General features: G+C 38.9%; 1 protein-coding gene across 2 annotated transcripts in view; it reads left to right on the top strand.

The window, feature by feature from the left end:
* fhit (fragile histidine triad diadenosine triphosphatase) overlaps nucleotides 1-18,600 on the top strand; it is a 536,398-nt gene that overhangs the window by 416,822 nt on the left and 100,976 nt on the right. For both annotated transcript variants that reach the window (XM_067431993.1, XM_067431992.1), the window contains exon 5: nucleotides 2,162-2,191. In XM_067431993.1, coding sequence (XP_067288094.1) covers nucleotides 2,162-2,191 — 30 coding nt within the window. The remainder of the gene's footprint in view (nucleotides 1-2,161; nucleotides 2,192-18,600) is intronic.

Genomic DNA, 18,600 nt, shown 5'->3' with positions numbered 1-18,600 from the left:
CTGGACTTCAGGCATTTTGGCATTTCCTTCTCCCCAGTCTTCCCCCAGACTCTGGCACCTTGATTTCTGAATGACATGCAAAATTTGCTTTCATCCGAAAAAAGTACTTTGGACCACTGAGCAACAGTGCAGTGCTGCTTTTCTGTAGCCCAGGTCAGGCGCTTCTGCCGCTGTTTCTGGTTCAAAAGTGGCTTGACCTGGGGAATGCGGCACCTGTAGCCCATTTCCTGCACACGCCTGTGCACGATTGCTCTGGATGTTTCTACTCCAGACTCAGTCCACTGCTTCCGCAGGTCCCCCAAGGTCTGGAATCGGTCCTTCTCCACAACCTTCCTCAGGGTCCGGTCACCTCTTCCCATTTGTGCAGCGTTTTTTTGCCACACTTTTTCCTTCCCACAGACTTCCCACTGAGGTGCCTTGATACAGCACTCCGGGAACAGCCTATTCGTTCAGAAATTTCTTTCTGTGTCTTACCCATAGATATCCATAATAAGGGCTAGATATCTTACGGCGGAGTCACTATCGGCATCACCGGCGGCCATCTTGTCACAGGCAAGCTTTCTGTCGGGCTCTGTGGAATCTGATGTAAGATGAGTGATCTGTACGAACATAAATACTCTTATCTCGCTGAAATCTTGACGGATTTACAAATGGTTTGGTTTCTTACAAACGTTATTAACATGGCTACACATCAGGATGCTTTAACACATTGAAATTGCAGCTTTTCGTTTCCATAAACGACTTAATCGTGCAGCTTGTGTATCACGGCTAAAACTTACATGCATGTTGTCAAGGCTGAGACCACAATCGAGCTGTTCAATTATATAGGTTTATTGACACCAATAACGATTTTATGACAACCAATCTTTTGTCTAGTTAAAATAAACTTAGTTTGCATGTTTTTTTTTGTTTAATAAAAAAAAAAAAAAAGATTTTATTATAATAGTGATATTCTTATTATAAAAGCATTATATATATATATATATATATATATATATATATATATATATATATATATATATATATATATATATATATATATATATATTTTTTTTTTTTTTTTTTTTTTTTTTTTTTTTTTTTATAAAAAAAAATATATATATATAGCTATAGCTGGCTCTGAAAAAAAAAAATTCAGAGCTGTATATGTGTGTAAATATATAGAATTTCTCATGTTGCTGTTCGGTACACATTTTTAGAAGCCTATATGTTGATTTAACATAAATACCTTGTGTGTATGTATATTCATTGCACCTATCTGTTCTGTTCAATGTTACTTTCATATTGAAGTCCATGGTTATAATTATTCATAAGCATGTAGTGTCATAACTACATCTCTGACGTTTATAACAAATGAAACAGTTTGAAAATCGGTTGAAAATTGAGCAAGTTATGGTTATTTAAAAGTACATGCACCATTAAAACACACTGTTACAAGTGAGCGAGCTGCCTGTGACAAGATGGCCGCCAGTTGCGGACGGCGACCTCCATTGCCAACAGCGCGCACGAGACATCTAGCCTTTATTATGGATATCTATGGTCTTACCCTCTTGCTTGAGGGTGTCAATGATGGCCTTCTGGACAGCAGTCAGGTCGGCAGTCTTACCCATGATTGCGGTTTTGAGTAATGAACCTGGCTGGGAGTTTTTAAAAGCATCAGGAATCTTTTGCAGGTGTTTAGAGTTAGTTTAGTTGATTCAGATGATTAGGTTAATAGCTCGTTTAGAGAACCTTTTCATGATATGCTAATTTTTTGAGATTTTGAGTTTTCATGAGCTGTATGCCAAAATCATCAGTATTAAAACAATAAAAGACCTGCAATATTTCAGTTGGTGTGCAATGAATCTAAAATATATGAAAGTTTAATTTTTATCATCACATTATGGAAAATAATGAACTTGTATCACATATGCTAATTTTTTGAGAAGGACCTGTATGTATATATAATGAAATTATTACTTAATTTATTATTATTTAAACTAAACACATCCCTCGGCTCAAAAGCAGTAACAGACCAAAAGAGGTGGGGGAAAAAAAATCACTTTGACATTCACATGGTCACGTGAAAGTGCAGAGATTCATTTGAAATTAAAATGCTGCTGAATTATTGACAGAGGTATTCCTGAATTCCCAACTAATTATCTGCTTCTGTTCCCAATAGGATGGACCTGAGGCAGGACAGACGGTGAAGGTAGGGTCTTAATAAGCACTCCCTTTAAATTTATCATGAGGCTTCTGTGACACTTATCTTGTATTAAATAATAATTGTATTTCATTTACAGTCCTAAACCCTTTGAGCATGTCAATTATGCATGTGTCAGGCTTAAAATGCTTTGTCCATGTCTTGTGGGCATAGTGACACTGGCTTGCTTTGAGACGGCTGACTGCACATTCAGAAAGTTCTTGGTTTTTCTGACTTTGCCTAAAGCTGTGCTAGCGGCCACTGGTGAATTGTGGTGATCTCATCTGGATTTCCTTGCTCTTTGCTCTTTTGTGCCTTTTCTGAGAAATTGCAGCCGATGCGTCTAATAGACTTTGCTCCCATTGCAACGGCCATAACTGTCACCGGTTCATTAGTGAGAATCAGTGTTGCTTTAGTATTATTGATATAGTGTTATAGTAAATTGTAGTAATTTTGTTTTTTGCAACCAAGCCTCATTGGAAAATGGGGCTGTTGTGAATTTTGTGCAAAATGATCATGGCAGTTCTGATTTGAAATGTCCGGTGAGTGGCGCTAAAAGGTTAATGCTTTATTGGGTTTGAAAACAATGTGCTGCCTACACTAAACCATAAACATATGCAACGTGCAATGACTGTCCATTATGACAAATATTTAGCCTGAAAAGCCAGACCGACATAAAGATGTTTGGTCTGGGAACTCACCATTGGCAGGGCTCATTCCAAGGGGCGGGATAAACGGTTGTCTTTCAAGCTATCTCTGCACACAATTGGATAGAGCTACAACCAACCAGAGCAACGTGAAGCAGAGCTAGTTGATAGATTAAACTTTTGCCGTAACTGGTCGGCAAAACTATGAACTCATCTTCCCTTTTTAAGTGCCGTTCTATGTTCTTTTCTCAAAGAAAAGCTTAACTCCAAGTCTTCCAAAGTCGTAACCATAGCCAATTCGAAAGACTGCCGTTCGCCAGCCTCTTTGTTTACAAGCAGCACACAACTCTGCTGGCATCATGTTAAGCCCCGCCCACCGACTCTATACACAATGTGATTGGCCTGACCAGAGTTTGGTTTTTACAGCTCAGAAGTCTATTGAGAGTTGCGAGACGACACTTGCACCAGATTAGATTTGCTGCTGCTAGGGTGCATCTAGATTTCTAACATTTTTTTTATCTTTATGTACACAATAATAGTCCTTTACATTGTAATTATTTTATTTTTAATATTTGACATGTTTGTGTGCTCCCTGTGTGTGTAATAAGCAAAAGTGTACGAGTGTTCTGCACTCGTCTATAGGCACATATTTCTAACGTGTCCTTTAAGTAACACAACAAAATACTGCAGTGGTCCAGTCATTTTCAGTTCCTCTCCATTTTTTTAGGTCTTATATTACATATATAAATTCCAACCTCAAATTGACCCCTACGTTCAATATAAAGTTGAAAAACAGGTTTTTTTTCAACTCATGCGTTTCCATATTCTGACATGTTTCCTTTTACATTACAGTAGGATAAAGGACATACTTTATAGGGCTGAAACGGAAAGTTGTTTTGGAGTCAGAGCAACTGACTATACTTTGATGATCAACGATATTACAAAAGACAGATTTGTATAATTAATAATACGCTCTGATAATATTACACAAAAAGACTAGGGATGTTTATTAAGAACAAAACAAATGACAACAACCTTTATCTGTCCCCACACAACCCGTGTAGCTCAGTCTTTGATTTTGAGTGATTTTTGTGGCCTTTCCACATTTGCTGTACTACTTTGTGCATATTATCTAATTGAATACATCAGTTACATTGTCTTTCATGTGTGAAGTCATATTTAATTGCATGTGGTAAGGCATATTAATTATGCATGTTCAGCAGCTTCCATGAGAGCAGCCTGCCTTTGGCCTGAGGTGTGGAGCTGTATTAAAAAGGCAGTAGTGTTAATTATGTTAATTGCGCTGGGATTGGTCTGGATTCCAATGCCTCCTGTCAGAATTCCAATTCATGTGGTTGGAAGGTGGAACATGAGCAACCCATTCTCCTTTGGACAGTAGAACATGTTACTTTTAGTCAATTAATTAGCTTAAAAACGGCAATCAAAGAAAGAAACATCCGAGTCTCTCAACTGTTATAAACACCTCTTTCAATTTTCTTTTTTGAAATTTGTAGTCACTTTAATCTGGCTTTTCATTTGAGTGTTATTACAGAGGTTTGAAGAGGTCTTAAAATAAATAAGTGCTGTGTTTTCCTCAGTCGCAGCGCCAGCTCTTCAGAAAATGAAAGAGCTGTTAGAATTTTGCCTACTTAACAAGCACATTTAAGTCAATATCATAGCATTTCGCTGATAGGCATCCATTTAAAAGCGCAGGCCTGTATTTACGCTGATATTCATCAGTATTTGTTATGTCTGAGAGCTCAGTGTTCTTGATGAGAGGTCAAGTTTTGTGGACAGAGAATGTGACTGGTGGCTATTATCACAGCCTCTATAATCTCCTTTCATTACAGACTGAAAGTTTAATATTTATTTACAGGGGAAAGATATTCAACTGACCTCCAGAAAAGCCTCTTCAGATGCTGCCTCAAGGTGTGGTCACATTAGTGAAATTTTGGAAATGTTGTAGACAAAAAAAAAAATGTCCATTGTCTGTTGTCAGTAGTGTAGCAATGTATGTAGCACAGCTCACACAGAAGACACCTTTAATGGCCAACTGAACCCAATGTTTATTTTAAGCAAATAAAGGTATTATTAGTGGTTAGTATCTATCAAAATTGGTCCAAGAAAGGGACAGTGGTGAACCGGCTACAGTCATGGCCGGTCAATTGGCTTATTAATGCATGCGGGGAGTGAAGGCTGGTCTGTGTGGCCAAACAGACGAGCTACTGTAGCTCAAATTGCTCAAGAAGTTAATGCTGGATCTGATAGAAAGGTGTTAGAATACACAGTGCATTACAATTTGTTGCGTATAAGGGCTGCATTATCCCAGGACAAATCAGGGTGCCCATGCTGACCCCTGTCCTCCGCTGAAAACTCCAACAATTGAGCACATGAGCATCCAAACTCAACCATGGAGCAATGTTTAAGTTAAAGGGGTACTTCAGCGCTGGGAAGATGAATCTGTATTTAAACTGGGTAATCAATGCAGTAGAAATGTGAAATTATTTTTGAATTTGGTGTCTTCTAGACTGAGAAAAGACAGAAAATCTATTTTTGTCCCATGGGGATGAAAGACAACAATTCCCAGAATGCTTCGCTGACCTGTGAGGCCATTCCCAACGCCACCAACTTGATTACTGTGACTGAGTTGAAGACACTACAATTAAAAACTGAACGTGTCTGTTCAATATAATGAGTGAGTCACCGCGCGAGTATCACAGCACTGAGCACTAACTGCAGGAGTGATGAGAGCTGAGGTAATCGCGACCATCTATGATCGCGACTACACTCGCGGCATACATTCACAAAGCGAGTTCAGCCTGGTGCGTTTAAGTTCATGCCTTTAAAAGCTTAACTTTCATAGAAATTAATTTGAGAAGTTAAAAGACTTACATTGCTCACCATAGCTCCGTTTAAATGGGTGCCTGTAGCTGCCAGCTGAGCTCTCCCTGCAAGCTGAGTGTTATCTCCCATCCCCCATGCGCGAGTTCAAAACATGCGGAAATAGCTCCCTCTGCTGGCTGTAGTCTTTAGCCTTTGGGCAAGCATTCCTCCTATGATGCAAAAATCGTCAATTTGCATCATAGGAGGAATTTTTCCAGAAATAAAATGCATAAATATCTTGTCTCAGGGGGATATGAGGGGGGAAAGCACAATCATTTGAATATAATCCAGGGTTTCTACTGATACAAATCAATATGCTAATCGCTGAAGTAACCCTTTCATGGTAATGTTATTTTCAAAATGCATTACTGCAATGAAATGTTGTATCTGTTAAGGTGCAGCATGCAATCTCCCAGAATTGTTGTTGAACACTCTTGATTTTAAATAAGCTGTGAAACTCAAGTATGGAGCAGAAACAACATAACTTCGGCATCTATTAACAGGCCTTCCTGCGTAGCTCTCTCCAGCACTGGAAAGCTTTTCTACAAACCCGATTCCAAAAAAGCTGGGACACTTTACACATTGTGAATAAAAAAGGAATGCAATGATTTACAAATCTCATAAACTTATATTTTATTCAAAATAGAATATAGGTAAACTATCAAATGTTGAAAGTGAGACATTTTGAAATGTAATGCCAAATATTGGCTCATTTTTTATTTTATGAGAGCTACACATTCCAAAAAAGTTGGGACAGGTAGCAATAGGAGGCCATAAAAGTTAAATGTACATATAAAGAACAGCTGGAGGACCAGTTTGCAATTTATTAGATTAATTGGCAACATGATTGGGTATAAAAAGAGCCTCTCAGAGTGGCAGTGTTTCTCAGAGCTCAAGATGGGCAGAGGATCACCAATTACTCCAATGCTGCGGCAAAAAAATAGTGGAGCAATATCAGAAAGGAGTATCTCAGAGAAAAAAATGCAAAGAGTTTGAAGTTGTCATCATCTGCAGTGCATAACACAGCCAAAGATCAGAGAATCTGGAACAATCTCTGTGCTCAAGGGTCAAGGCCGGAAAACCATACTGGATGCCCGTGATCTTCGGGACCATAGACGGCACTGCATCCCATACAGGAATGCTACTGTAATGGAAATCACAACATGGGCTCAGGTATACTTCCAGAAAACATGGTGGGTGAACACAATCCACCGTGACATTCACCGTTGGCAGCTAAAACACTATAGGTAAAAAAAGGCATATCTAAACATGATCCAGAAGCACAGGCATTTTCTCTGGGCCAAGGCTAATTTAAATTGGACTGTGCAAAAGTGGAAAACTGTTCTGTGATCAGATTAATCAAAATCCTTTTTTTTGGAAAACTGGGATGTTATATCATCTGGACTAAAGAGGACAAGGACAACCCAAGTTGCCTGCATCTCTGATGGTATGGGGTTGCATTAGTGTGCGGCATGGGCAGCTTACACATCTGAAAAGGCACTATCAATTCTAAAAGGTATATTAAGTTCCAGAGCAACATATGCTCCCATCCAGACGTTGTCTCTTTCAGAGAAGACAATGCATTTTCCCACATGACAATGCCACATAATGCATCAATTACAACATCATGGCTGCGTAGACGAAGGATCCAGATACTGAAATGGCCAGCTTGGGGACTCTGGGGCTTTGCCAGGCTCTGTAAAGAGAGAGACAGGAAGGAGGGTGGAGAGACTTAAGCAGAGTGTATGCGATACTGTGGAGTGAGCTGGAGCTTATACGTGACTGGGTTTACTTTTTGCAGGATGGTGAAGGGGCCAATGAACCTGAGACTCAATTTCCTACACAGTAGATTCAGACTGATGTCCCTAGTAGACAGCCACACCTTCTGCCCTGGCTGTTAGGATGGGGCAGCGAAGCAGCGAAGGTTGGCTGTCATTCTGCGTCTGCGGGGAGGTTGGTAGCCGAGTATGCATTGGAAGGGTGTTAGACCAATGGAAGGCTGACGGTGGGAATTCTGGGCGTACAAGGCGCAACTCAGGAACTGGATCCAGGACTGTTGGTGGCCATAACAGAAGGTAAAGAGGAACTGGCTGATCTTCGTTCGACTGCAGATGGTACCCGGATGACAGGCTGACGGTCAAACCTAGGAGTGTGAAGAAACTCCTCCATACGCCGGAGAAAAACTGGGGACCTCTAACTACTAAACTATATCTTCTACGATGCCATAATACCAGAATATGTGATTAAACATGAGTTTGACAGTTTCCATGGCGGTTGGCAAACATCTCAGTGGCTGTAGATAGCAGGACTTTGAGAATCGGTTGACCACAAGTAGGATAGGAGTACACCCATCCGACTCAGGGAGGTCCATGATGAAGCTTACTCCTAGGTTTGACCTCGGGCGGTTGGGGATGGACAGAGGAAGGAGCTTGCTAGCGGGAAGGTGTCTAGTGCTCTTTGAATCCTCTCACGTACCTTCTGACTTCAGAAGCCATACTGGGCCACCAGAAGTGTTGTCGTAGCAATGATAGGGTTTCATTGAACCCTGGGTGCTCAATGCCTAGAGAGGTGTGTGAGGTCTTGAGGGCCTCAGAAGTGTGGTGGCTGGTGCCCAGGACATAGACTTGGGCTTCTTTCTGAGGAGACTGTTGATTGGACAGGTGAGGACAATGTAATCTTGAATGAACCGTCAGTAATAGTTAGCAAACCCGAGGAAGTGCTGCAGTTCCATGATAGTGGTGGGAGTGGGCCAGTACCGGATGGCATCCAGTTTCCTCTCATCCATCCGGATGCCACTGTGATTGATGTTTTAACAATGGAACTGCACTGATGACTGGTGGAACGAGCACTTCTCAGCTTTGAGGAAGAGGTTGAATCTTCTCAGGCATTTCAGGACCTTCACAACGTGATGGCGATGTTTGGCCAGGCTCCGGGAGTATATCAAAATGTCATCAATGTAGACTAGGACTGATTTGTGCAGGAACCCCTGGAGAACCTCATGAATGAAGTCCTGGAATATGGAGTTAGTCCATAGTGAATGACCAGGTACTCATAATGGCCTGTGGGTATGACAAAGGCGGTCTTTCACTCATCCCCCTCACGTTTCATGACACAGTCCCATGGCCAGTGGGGAGGCAGCTTGGAGGCACGTTTGGGGCAGAATACATCTCTGAAGGGGGCGTAACAAGAGGGGATGTCCAACAAGCATTTCTCTAATGGACTCTCAATAGAAGTCGCATTGATGGACAGATCTTGTGAGCACTGAGGAACAGAGAGATGAGAGAAACAGCTCAGGAAGCAACGGTCGTCCCACTTCAGGACTAAACCAGTCTTCCACGAGATTACGGGGTTGTGCTCCTCCAACCATGGGTGCCCTATGATGACATCAGCAGTGGATTACTCCAGAACCAGCAGGTGAATATTTGACTGGACCCATGGAGGAGCACACCTTGAGATGATTGAGGGATTTTCCAGTTATCGAGTGGATCTAGTAGATGATCGAGGTGGCAGTTGTGCGGAGCTTGAGCTGGCGGCAGAGGGTGCCCGGGATGAAGTTGCCGGCTGACCTTGAGTTGAGCATTAACTGGAAGAGACACACTGGCAGTAAGGTTTACAACCATGGTGAGAGGTTTCATGTTGCTTAGCGAAGAAATAATAGCTCTCACCAGAGGACGAGAAGGACATGAAGAAAATTGTCAGATGAAATGCCCTGACATCAATTTTGTACAGACATACATTTTGGGTCAGCCGCCTCTGCTGCTCATTCGAAGTGAGTCGCTGAGTTTCCGCTTGCGTATGTTCGGTGGCTGGTTCTGGAGGGCTGATGTTCGCTGGGCGACGGAGGCATCAACTGGCCCTGGTGTTCTTTGAGACACGACTGCATACGAGAGGTGAATCGAATTGACAGCTGGGTAAAGCATTCGAGGCTGATGGTATCCTCTTATGCAGTGAGATGCAACCGCACGCGGGGATCCAGACCCTGTCGATAAGTTGTTAACAACAAAATCTCTTTCCATCCACTGGCAGCAGCAAGGGTCTTAAACTACTTTGCAGCCCTGCCGCGCCAGATAAGGGCGCTGGTTTGGCCATGGGACTGGCAAAGACAGGCGGCGAAAAGCCTAATTAATCATAATTAAGTCGACGAGCTCTTGAAACAGATCCGGAGTGCTCATCTGGTGTGTGGTGGTAGTCCGGTCTTCTGTTACAAACAGACAGACATTAGAACCAAGTGCTGGTGGAATATGATAGGAGTGTGAAGAAACTCCTCCATACTCCGGAGAAAAACTGGGGACCTCTATCGGAAACTATATCTTCTACGATGCCATAATTCCAGAATATGTGATTTAACATGAGTTTGACAGTTTCCATGGCGGTTGGCAAACATCTCAGTGGCTGTAGATAGCAGAACTTTGAGAATCGGTTGACCACAAGTAGGATAGGGGTACACCCATCCAACTCAGGGAGGTCCATGATGAAGCTCACTCCTAGGTTTGACCTCAGGCGGTTGGGAATGGACAGATGAAGGAGCTTGCTGGCGGGAAGGTGTCTAGTGCTCTTTGAATCCTCTCACGTACCTTCTGACTTCAGAAGCCATACTGGGCCACCAGAAGTGTTGTCGTAGCAACGATAGGGTTTCATTGAACCCTGGGTGCAACGAGCACTTCTCAGCTTTGAGGAAGAGGGGTTACTCTTTTGCCGTAAGTGGAACCGCATATGTGCGGCTTTCCACCGGAAGTTAGTTATTTAAGTCTCTAAAGTTTTTAATATGGATAATTTTCTTACTGCGGTAAGAAATAAGGCTTTTATTACTGCGGTTATAATGATGCATTTATGGGCTTCATAAACAAGACAACAATTCGCTCAAGTCAAATACATTCAGTTTCAAGTCTTAGTCAATGTTATTGTGTATTGTGTAAGGAATTAATTATAAATAAGTTTCACATGCGTTTTCAGGAGGAAAAAGATATGTTTACAGGAAAAGGAAACAGCAACAACCTGCTAATTACATTTCCTAGATCTCCTCACTCACCCACATTCTTCTGTGGCAAAATTGGCATGACTGAAGTCATTATATTGGTTTACTCAATGTCACATGACTCATCAGGATGGGTTTGTGTAAACATAATTGCCTTCACACTGAGACTCATTACGTTCTCTCAGAATTAAGAGGTTCGAATGAATATGCAGTCCATTGGCAGTGACTATTAATTTAATTTAATTTAATTTAATTTAATTTAATTTAATTTAATTTAATTTAATTTAATTTAATTTAATTTAATTTAATTTAATTTTTATTTTTTTTTAATTTTATTTTATTTTAAGATGTTTAAAAGAGTATGTATCGATTAAAAGATTAGTTCACCCAAAAATGAAATTTATGTCATTAATAGTTAGTTAAACATTAGTTAGAATTTTTTTAAGCAAAATATATTTTGGTCCAAAAATAACTAAAGCTACGACTTTATTCAGCATTGTCTTCTCTTCCGTGTTTGTTTTCAATCCGCGTTTTTAACTGTGCAGTCTCAGACTATAAACGAAGCTTGGGCACACCAGATAACAGCAGCATCACTGTGGAGTCGCGCATGCGGATTGAAAACAAACTAACGGAAAAATTCCAACTAACCCACTGATGTCACACATGGACTACTAATGATGTTTTTATTACCTTTCTGGAAAGGGACAGTATACCGCACATACGTTTTCAATAGAGGGACAGAAAGCTCTCAGACTAAATATTAAATATCTTAAACTGTGTTCTGAAGATGAACGGAGGTCTTACGGGTGTGGAACGACATTAGGGTGAGTCATTAATTACAGAATTTTCATTTTTGGGTGAACTAACCCTTTAAGCGTGACTATATAGTGACTATATACTCATATATTTAATAATTTAATTGAATTTGATTATTTTATTTAAGCTCATTTTATTTAAATGAGTATGTAGTCATTGACAGTGACTATTAGAATTCTAATTTACTAAATGTGTATTTTAATTTGTGATGTATTTTATTTATTTTATTTTGTTTTATAAGATTTTTAAAAGAGTATGTAACCATTGAAAGTGAATATTACAATTTTATTTTATTTTTATTTTTATATTCTAAATTTTAGAGTTGATTTCCCATACGAGTTGTGCAATTCACTTGCTGCAAACCATTCTGAATATTGTTTTGGAAAGGCTGTTTATAATCAAAAAAAAAAAGAACAAAAAAAGAAAGAATAAAAGAGCAAAAACAGGGGGGAAAAGATGTTGGGCAGCACCATAAATATTCACTAGTGCTTAATAGATGGGTTTGGAAGCTGTTGTTCCTACTGTCTATTTGTTGGTGTTGTTAATGTTGCTTTTTCCCCTACGTCTCAACTCCCTCATGCTCATTAGCCCCACACAGCACGCTGAGAACATCAATCCTCCCCAGCAGAGAAAAACAGCATCGCTGTCATTCGATTAATAGCAATGCTCAAGTTCCAGCCCGCTGCCAAAGACCCATTCTAAATCACCACTTCTGCCCACAACAGTATTGCAGAATGGAATTCAGGTTTGTCCGTTTGGCCGAGGTTTCCAGAGCTCTTGTGTAGTTAAGATTGCCTGTTCCAGTCGATCAGGGATAAAGACGGTTCTTCGAAGCAGATAGTCAGGATTTTAATTCAGAGCAGAGGCCAGCTGCCATCTTGCCTGACCAGTTTCTAAATCATGTATAAAATAAGCACCATGAATTATTGATTGCCCCAAAGTCCCGCAGTCAGGACAGTTTAGAGGCTGATTTGATGTGCTTTGAAAAAATGCCCCCCAAATAGAGCTCGAGAAAAACGGGGGAAAACGATCGCAAGTTGCCCCCACGGAGCATCTTTTAATCTTTATTTTTATTTGGCAATTTAATAACTCAAGCTATTTTTCAGTCGGTGTGTGCTCACAATAAAATGGTGTAGATTGTCAATACAAAAGTGGTCAAAGAGAAATGGATTTCAGATTTTGCTTTATTCACATGGATAAAAAAAGTTAGCATTCATTAATGTTAAGAAATAAGACTTTTGATTTTAATAATGTATTAGTACATTTTGAAATTGACATTAACTAAGATTATTAAATACTGTATAAGTATTGTTCATTTTTAGTTTAAATTAACTAAAGGAGTTATCTAATGAAACCTTATTGTAAAGTGCTAGTAAATATATATCCAGGATGAGAATTGTTGATGAATAGATGTTTCTAAATAACATAATTTATCTTATTATAGAAATCTTTTATAAAATATAATTGTCTTCATTAATTCAATTAATCTTTGCTGAATAAAAGTATATTAATTAATTAATGATATTAGTCGTTTTTATATAGTTATGTTTACCCCAAACGTTTGAATAGTGTATAGAAAATAACTGTGTTGAATATTGATGATAATAAGGAGAAATTATTCTTGAGCAGTCAGCACTGTAATAATATTTCACAATATTACTATTAGTGTTAAAAGTGAAAGAGTAGTTCCAGGGTAAATAAAAACTGCAGGAATAAAGGAAACGGCGCACAGTGTCCTATATATTTTTTTTTTTTGTGGAGCTTGTTCTCCTCATTGGATTAAGGGCAATACAGTGTTCAGCGAGTTGTACAACAGTTATACACTATAAATCATCATGCATTATGGGTATAAAGCAGTGAACTTAATGCCTTAGGGAATTAAATTGTTCGCTAGAATCCAGACACCCCCTTTAACGGACTATTTTAGTAGTAGGTAGTGATTTCGGACACAGCTAAAGTCAGTCCTTATCAAAAGCGCAGTGCATATCTGTGGACCGCACAAAAAGGGACAGAAACCCACAGTGTGGCAAAGATGTGTTCAGTGTTCTTAAAATGAGTGCACTGTCCATGATTTATAAACTCATTTTGAACACAGAGTTACTCTAAATTAGAACCCTGCCTAGTTCTTTTATGAAAACAGATTATCTCGTGCATATAGCACATCTGCTATGCTAAAGCATTGGGTCCATTTATCACTCACATTATTGCAATCAGGTGCTCGGTGCCGGGAGTACAAGGAGGACGGGTGGGAAAAAATGGATCTATGATTGAATAAAGGAGCAGCACTCTATAGAAACGAATACATTTTTACAAACCTCTCTGCCTGGAGCTATATGAAGACAGAAGACAGATCTAAGTATTCATATGGTGAAATTGGGTTTCCGTACTCTATCCAGCAAAAAACTGGGGAGTGACTTAGGAATTCAGTCATTTGTCTTGCTTTGGATGGTTATTTATCTCTCCTGCACTGCTTGATGGTTCGGAGTTAAAAACTCCTGAGCATATTCATCATTACCAGCATAACCGAGTTGTGTCTGGACTGTTCCGAACAGCGACTTGCCATTTGTGATGGATTTAGAACTTGTTCAATTATCATTTGTAAACGAGGACGTCCATTTTCTGAGGGTTTCAGGTTCAGAAGCATTATTTGCTCTTCTCTTAATATAGGTCCATTAGGATGTTCCAGACCAACAGACAGTTCCGAGGCTACTTTTGATCAACCGCATTGGTTATGTACTGAGAGACGATATACTTTGTGTTCCTGTTATTATCATTATCTTTTTGTTCTCTGTCTATGAGAAAACATGTCCACAAAATGTAACCCGCTGTATGATTGTAGCTCAGTGGTGTACACTCACCTAACCAGAGGTCTTGTTGTTATTGCATTTACATTGATCAAATAGCCACTCTCCCACAGCCTTACCAAATATGGACTCTTTAGCAAATGATTTTCGAGAAAATGCTTGCCTGCATGAAAAAAAAAAAAAAAAAAAAAAACATGTAAGAACAGAATGTGGGGGCTGCATGTTGCTCTTTGCATTCACACTGTCAATGAGTTAAATAACCTGGATCACGTAAATATGTATATTTTAAGTTATGGTTATACACATAATGAACATAAACATTAAACTGATCAGATAATCTGAGAGAAAAAAAAAAAAAAAACTTGTACATAGTTTTAAAATTATTCATACTTTTTGATATACTGTGAGTTTACACTGATCAGAAACATTATGACCACCGATAGGTGAAGCGAATAACACTGATTATCTCTTCATCACGGCATCTGTTAGTGGGTGGGATATATTAGGCAGGAAGTGTACATTTTGTCCTCAAAGTTGATGTGTTGGAAGTAGGAAAAATGGGCAAGCGTAAGGATTTGAGTGAGTTTGACAAGTGCCAAATTTTGATGGCTAGACGACTGGGTCAGAGCATCTCCAAAACTGCAGCTCTTGTGGGGTGTTCCCGGTCTGCAGTGGTCCACATGGGCCAGCGTTCGCTCCCCACGTGCGTCAATGAGCCTTGGCCACCCATTACCCTGTTGCCGGTTCATCACTGTTCCTTTCTTGGCCCACTTTTGATAGATACTATCAAAATCTTAATATATACTTTGATAGTATCTTGGCTAAGAAAGGAACAGTGATGGACCGGCAACAGGGTAATGGGTGGCCAAGGCTCATTGACGCACGTGGGGAGCGAACGCTGGCCCGTGTGGTCTGATCAAACAGACGAGCAACTGTAGCTCAAATTGCTCAATAAGTTAATGCTGGTTCTGATAAAAAAAAGGTGTCAGAATACATAGTATGTTGCAGTTTGTTGCGTATGGAGCTGCATAGTCCGCACACCAGTCAGAGTGCCTACGCTGACCCCTGTCCACCGCTGAAAGCGCCAACAGTGACACGGGAGCATCAGATCTGGATGATGGCGCAATGGAAGAAGGTGGCCTGGTCTAATTAATCACATTTTCTTTTACATCACATGGATGGATGTGCATCTCTTACCTCGGGAACACATGGCACCAGGATGCACTATGGGAAGAAGGCAAGCTGGCGGTGGAAGTGTGATGCTTTGGGCAATGTTCTGCTTGGAAAGTTTGGGTCCTGTCATCCATGTGAATGTTACTTTGACACGTACCACCTACCTAAGCCTTGTTGCAAGACGTTGTACACCTTTTCATGGAAACAGTATTCCCTGGTGGTTGTGGCTCTTTCAGCAGGATAATGCACTCTGCGACAAAGGATACATGGTTCAGGAATGGTTTGAGGAGCACAACAACGAGTTTGAGGTGCTGACTTGGCCTCCAAATTCCCCAGATCTCAATCCAATCGAGCATCTGTGGGATTTGCTGAACAAACAAGTCCGATCCATGGAGGCCCAATCTTGCAGCTAACATGACTTAAAGGATCTGCTGCTAACATATAGTGGGGTCCATGCCTCAACGTGTGAGGGCTGTTTTTGCAGCAAAAGGGGGACCAACTCAATATTAGGAAGTTAGTCATAATGCCATGCATGGTAAATACATATCCCTTACTGTCACCAACTTTGAACAGTACTGTATTATAGATACATATATTTTCATTATTTTTATTATTACTAGTTGTAGCAAGGTAATGGAATGGTAACTTGTAATGGCCAAATTTTCATGAACGTGAAAATAAAGTGAATCTGTAACACTTTACATTTACGATACACATTAGTACCTAACAACTGTCTTTTTATCTTTCTTTTAAGTGTTCACATTTTTGCCAAAATTATTGCGAACTGTTCTCTTCATAAACCCTAAAACTACTGCTTGGAGCTGTACTCTTCTCATTTTTCTTGACTGATCTCTTTGCAATGTTTTTGAACTTGACTTACATTTGAAATGAATTATAGGGTTAGGTTTTGAAGGCATTACAATTTCAGGACCTATAATTTTGATTGATTTGATTGATTGATGAGATGGTTTTTGTGTTAATAGCATGCTGGTCAAAAACTTTCCAGTATACTACGCTTTGATCCAATGTCATGCTAGAGGATGACTTTCGTAAAGATGTCTGTTTCTCTGATAGGTAGTTTGGACTCTGAGCCTCCATTGCTTTTGACCCCCTATGTCTTAATTTGAGGCCAGCTGTTGGTGACAAAATGCATTTGTCTACATGTCTGACTGAATTTAACCTAAACAATATAAATAGCAGTGCGGCCATTTTGCACATTTGTTCATCGTTGGAAGCTAATTAAAAGACATCTGTTTTAATTAGAAGAGCGGGCACTTTACAAACCTTTTACTCCAGTAGAAGTTGGTTGCAGCTGCAGATTTTTTTCTCTCTCTCTCCTTGTGAAAATCAAGTTTTATAAGGTTGGTTGATATCTAAATTAACAATTTGATGACTTATGAGAGGACAAACTCTTCAGAATCGAATACTGTGTGACTTGAACCATCAAGGAAATGATTGATGATTAAAAAAAATATAGATTTGTGTACCAGTTTATTTGTTCAACTTTCAGGCATCATAATAATAATTCTGTTTAGGCTGGATTTCTCAAGGATGAAGAATGTTTTTGTTTTTTTTTCTTTCTTTTTTCCCCCCCTCAGCCATGCATAAGCAATACAATTTGAAGCAGTGCTATTCTGAATGTGAACAGCTAAAGTGTATTATATTGGCATACATTTTAAAGTGAAATATTGACATTTACAGTAAACAAAGACAGAATGTGTTGTGGAGTGATAAGCACATTAGCTAGAAGATAGCTGTTACTATATTAATTAAGTATTTTAGCACAGCTGGATTGCTATATTGACCAGTGAGCATCTGGAACCATTCATTTAATAACATAGCATTTCATAGAATTTAGAGTTCGGCAGTTACAGTATTTACAGTACACCCGGAAAGTATGCACAGCACTTCACTTTTTCCACATTTTGTTATGATACAGCCTTATTGCACAATGGATTAAATTCATTATTTTCCTCAAACTCTGTGTCAGAAAGAATCGGTACAGCATATCTGATTAAACTAAATACTCCTCTGAGATATGAAGGATGCAATACTGCACTATAGGTACACAAAATTAAAATTAGATTGGCAACTGGAAACTGATTTTTATTTTTTTATTTTTTAATATAAATTTGCAAAGATTTCAAACAAACGTCTTTAATGTTGTTGTTATGGGGTATTGTTTGTACAATAAAAATTTTTTTTTATATATTATTTAATTGTGTACATTGGTCCCACATGAATCAATTGCATTAAACAAACATCCTTTGTTCATGTAACTTCAACGTCATGTAATGAATACATTTTAATTGACTGAACTGTATATGACTCCCTGTCATGATTCAGACATTCAATTTCATACATTCATTAATTCATCCACTTTAATGCTACACAACTGAATTATAATATTGCAATAGCTAGTTGACAAACTTAAGCTAGCAATAGCATACATTAGCATCTTAAATGCTAAATATTGATAATGGAAACCCACAATAATTTAAATTGTTCTAATAATTCCAACATAACTGAATATTAAACTATATTAAACACAATCAAGTTTCCCCCTTTCTCATTTTGCTTACAACATTTACTTACTCTTGATTTTGCCATATGCAAAGCATGCTGGGAACTAACAAGCCCTGCCCATTTTCAGTTAATGCAAGACAAATGGATTAAGTCTGACTTCAAATTGACTTATATTTAAGTGAATTGAACACAATCAAATTAAGTTTGGACAAAATATATAGCAATTGTGTTGCTTTAGCTCATTTTAACTAAGCAATTTGAACAAGCAGTACAATTTTTTTTTTTCAGTGTGGCAAACAGTGGCAATCTTCAAAAAACATTTTGTGATCCACCAATTTTTTTGTAATGCATTTTAGAATGATGTGACAGCAAAGTAAATGATGACTATACTATATATATATATATATATATATATATATATATATATATATATATATATATATATATATATTTCTTTGATAAGTGGATTTGTACACAAACTAATTATTTTATGACAAAATGTATAGCAATTGTGTTGCTTTAGCTCATTTTAATTAAGCAATTTGAACAAGCAGTATTTTTTTTTTTCTTCAGTGTATTAAAATCATGTACAAG

The sequence above is a fragment of the Pseudorasbora parva genome, chromosome 22, assembly GCF_024679245.1.
Source record: "Pseudorasbora parva isolate DD20220531a chromosome 22, ASM2467924v1, whole genome shotgun sequence".
Lineage (NCBI taxonomy): Eukaryota > Metazoa > Chordata > Actinopteri > Cypriniformes > Gobionidae > Pseudorasbora > Pseudorasbora parva.
Note: the sequence above shows the minus strand (reverse complement) of the source record. Positions and strands in the feature narration are given on the sequence as shown.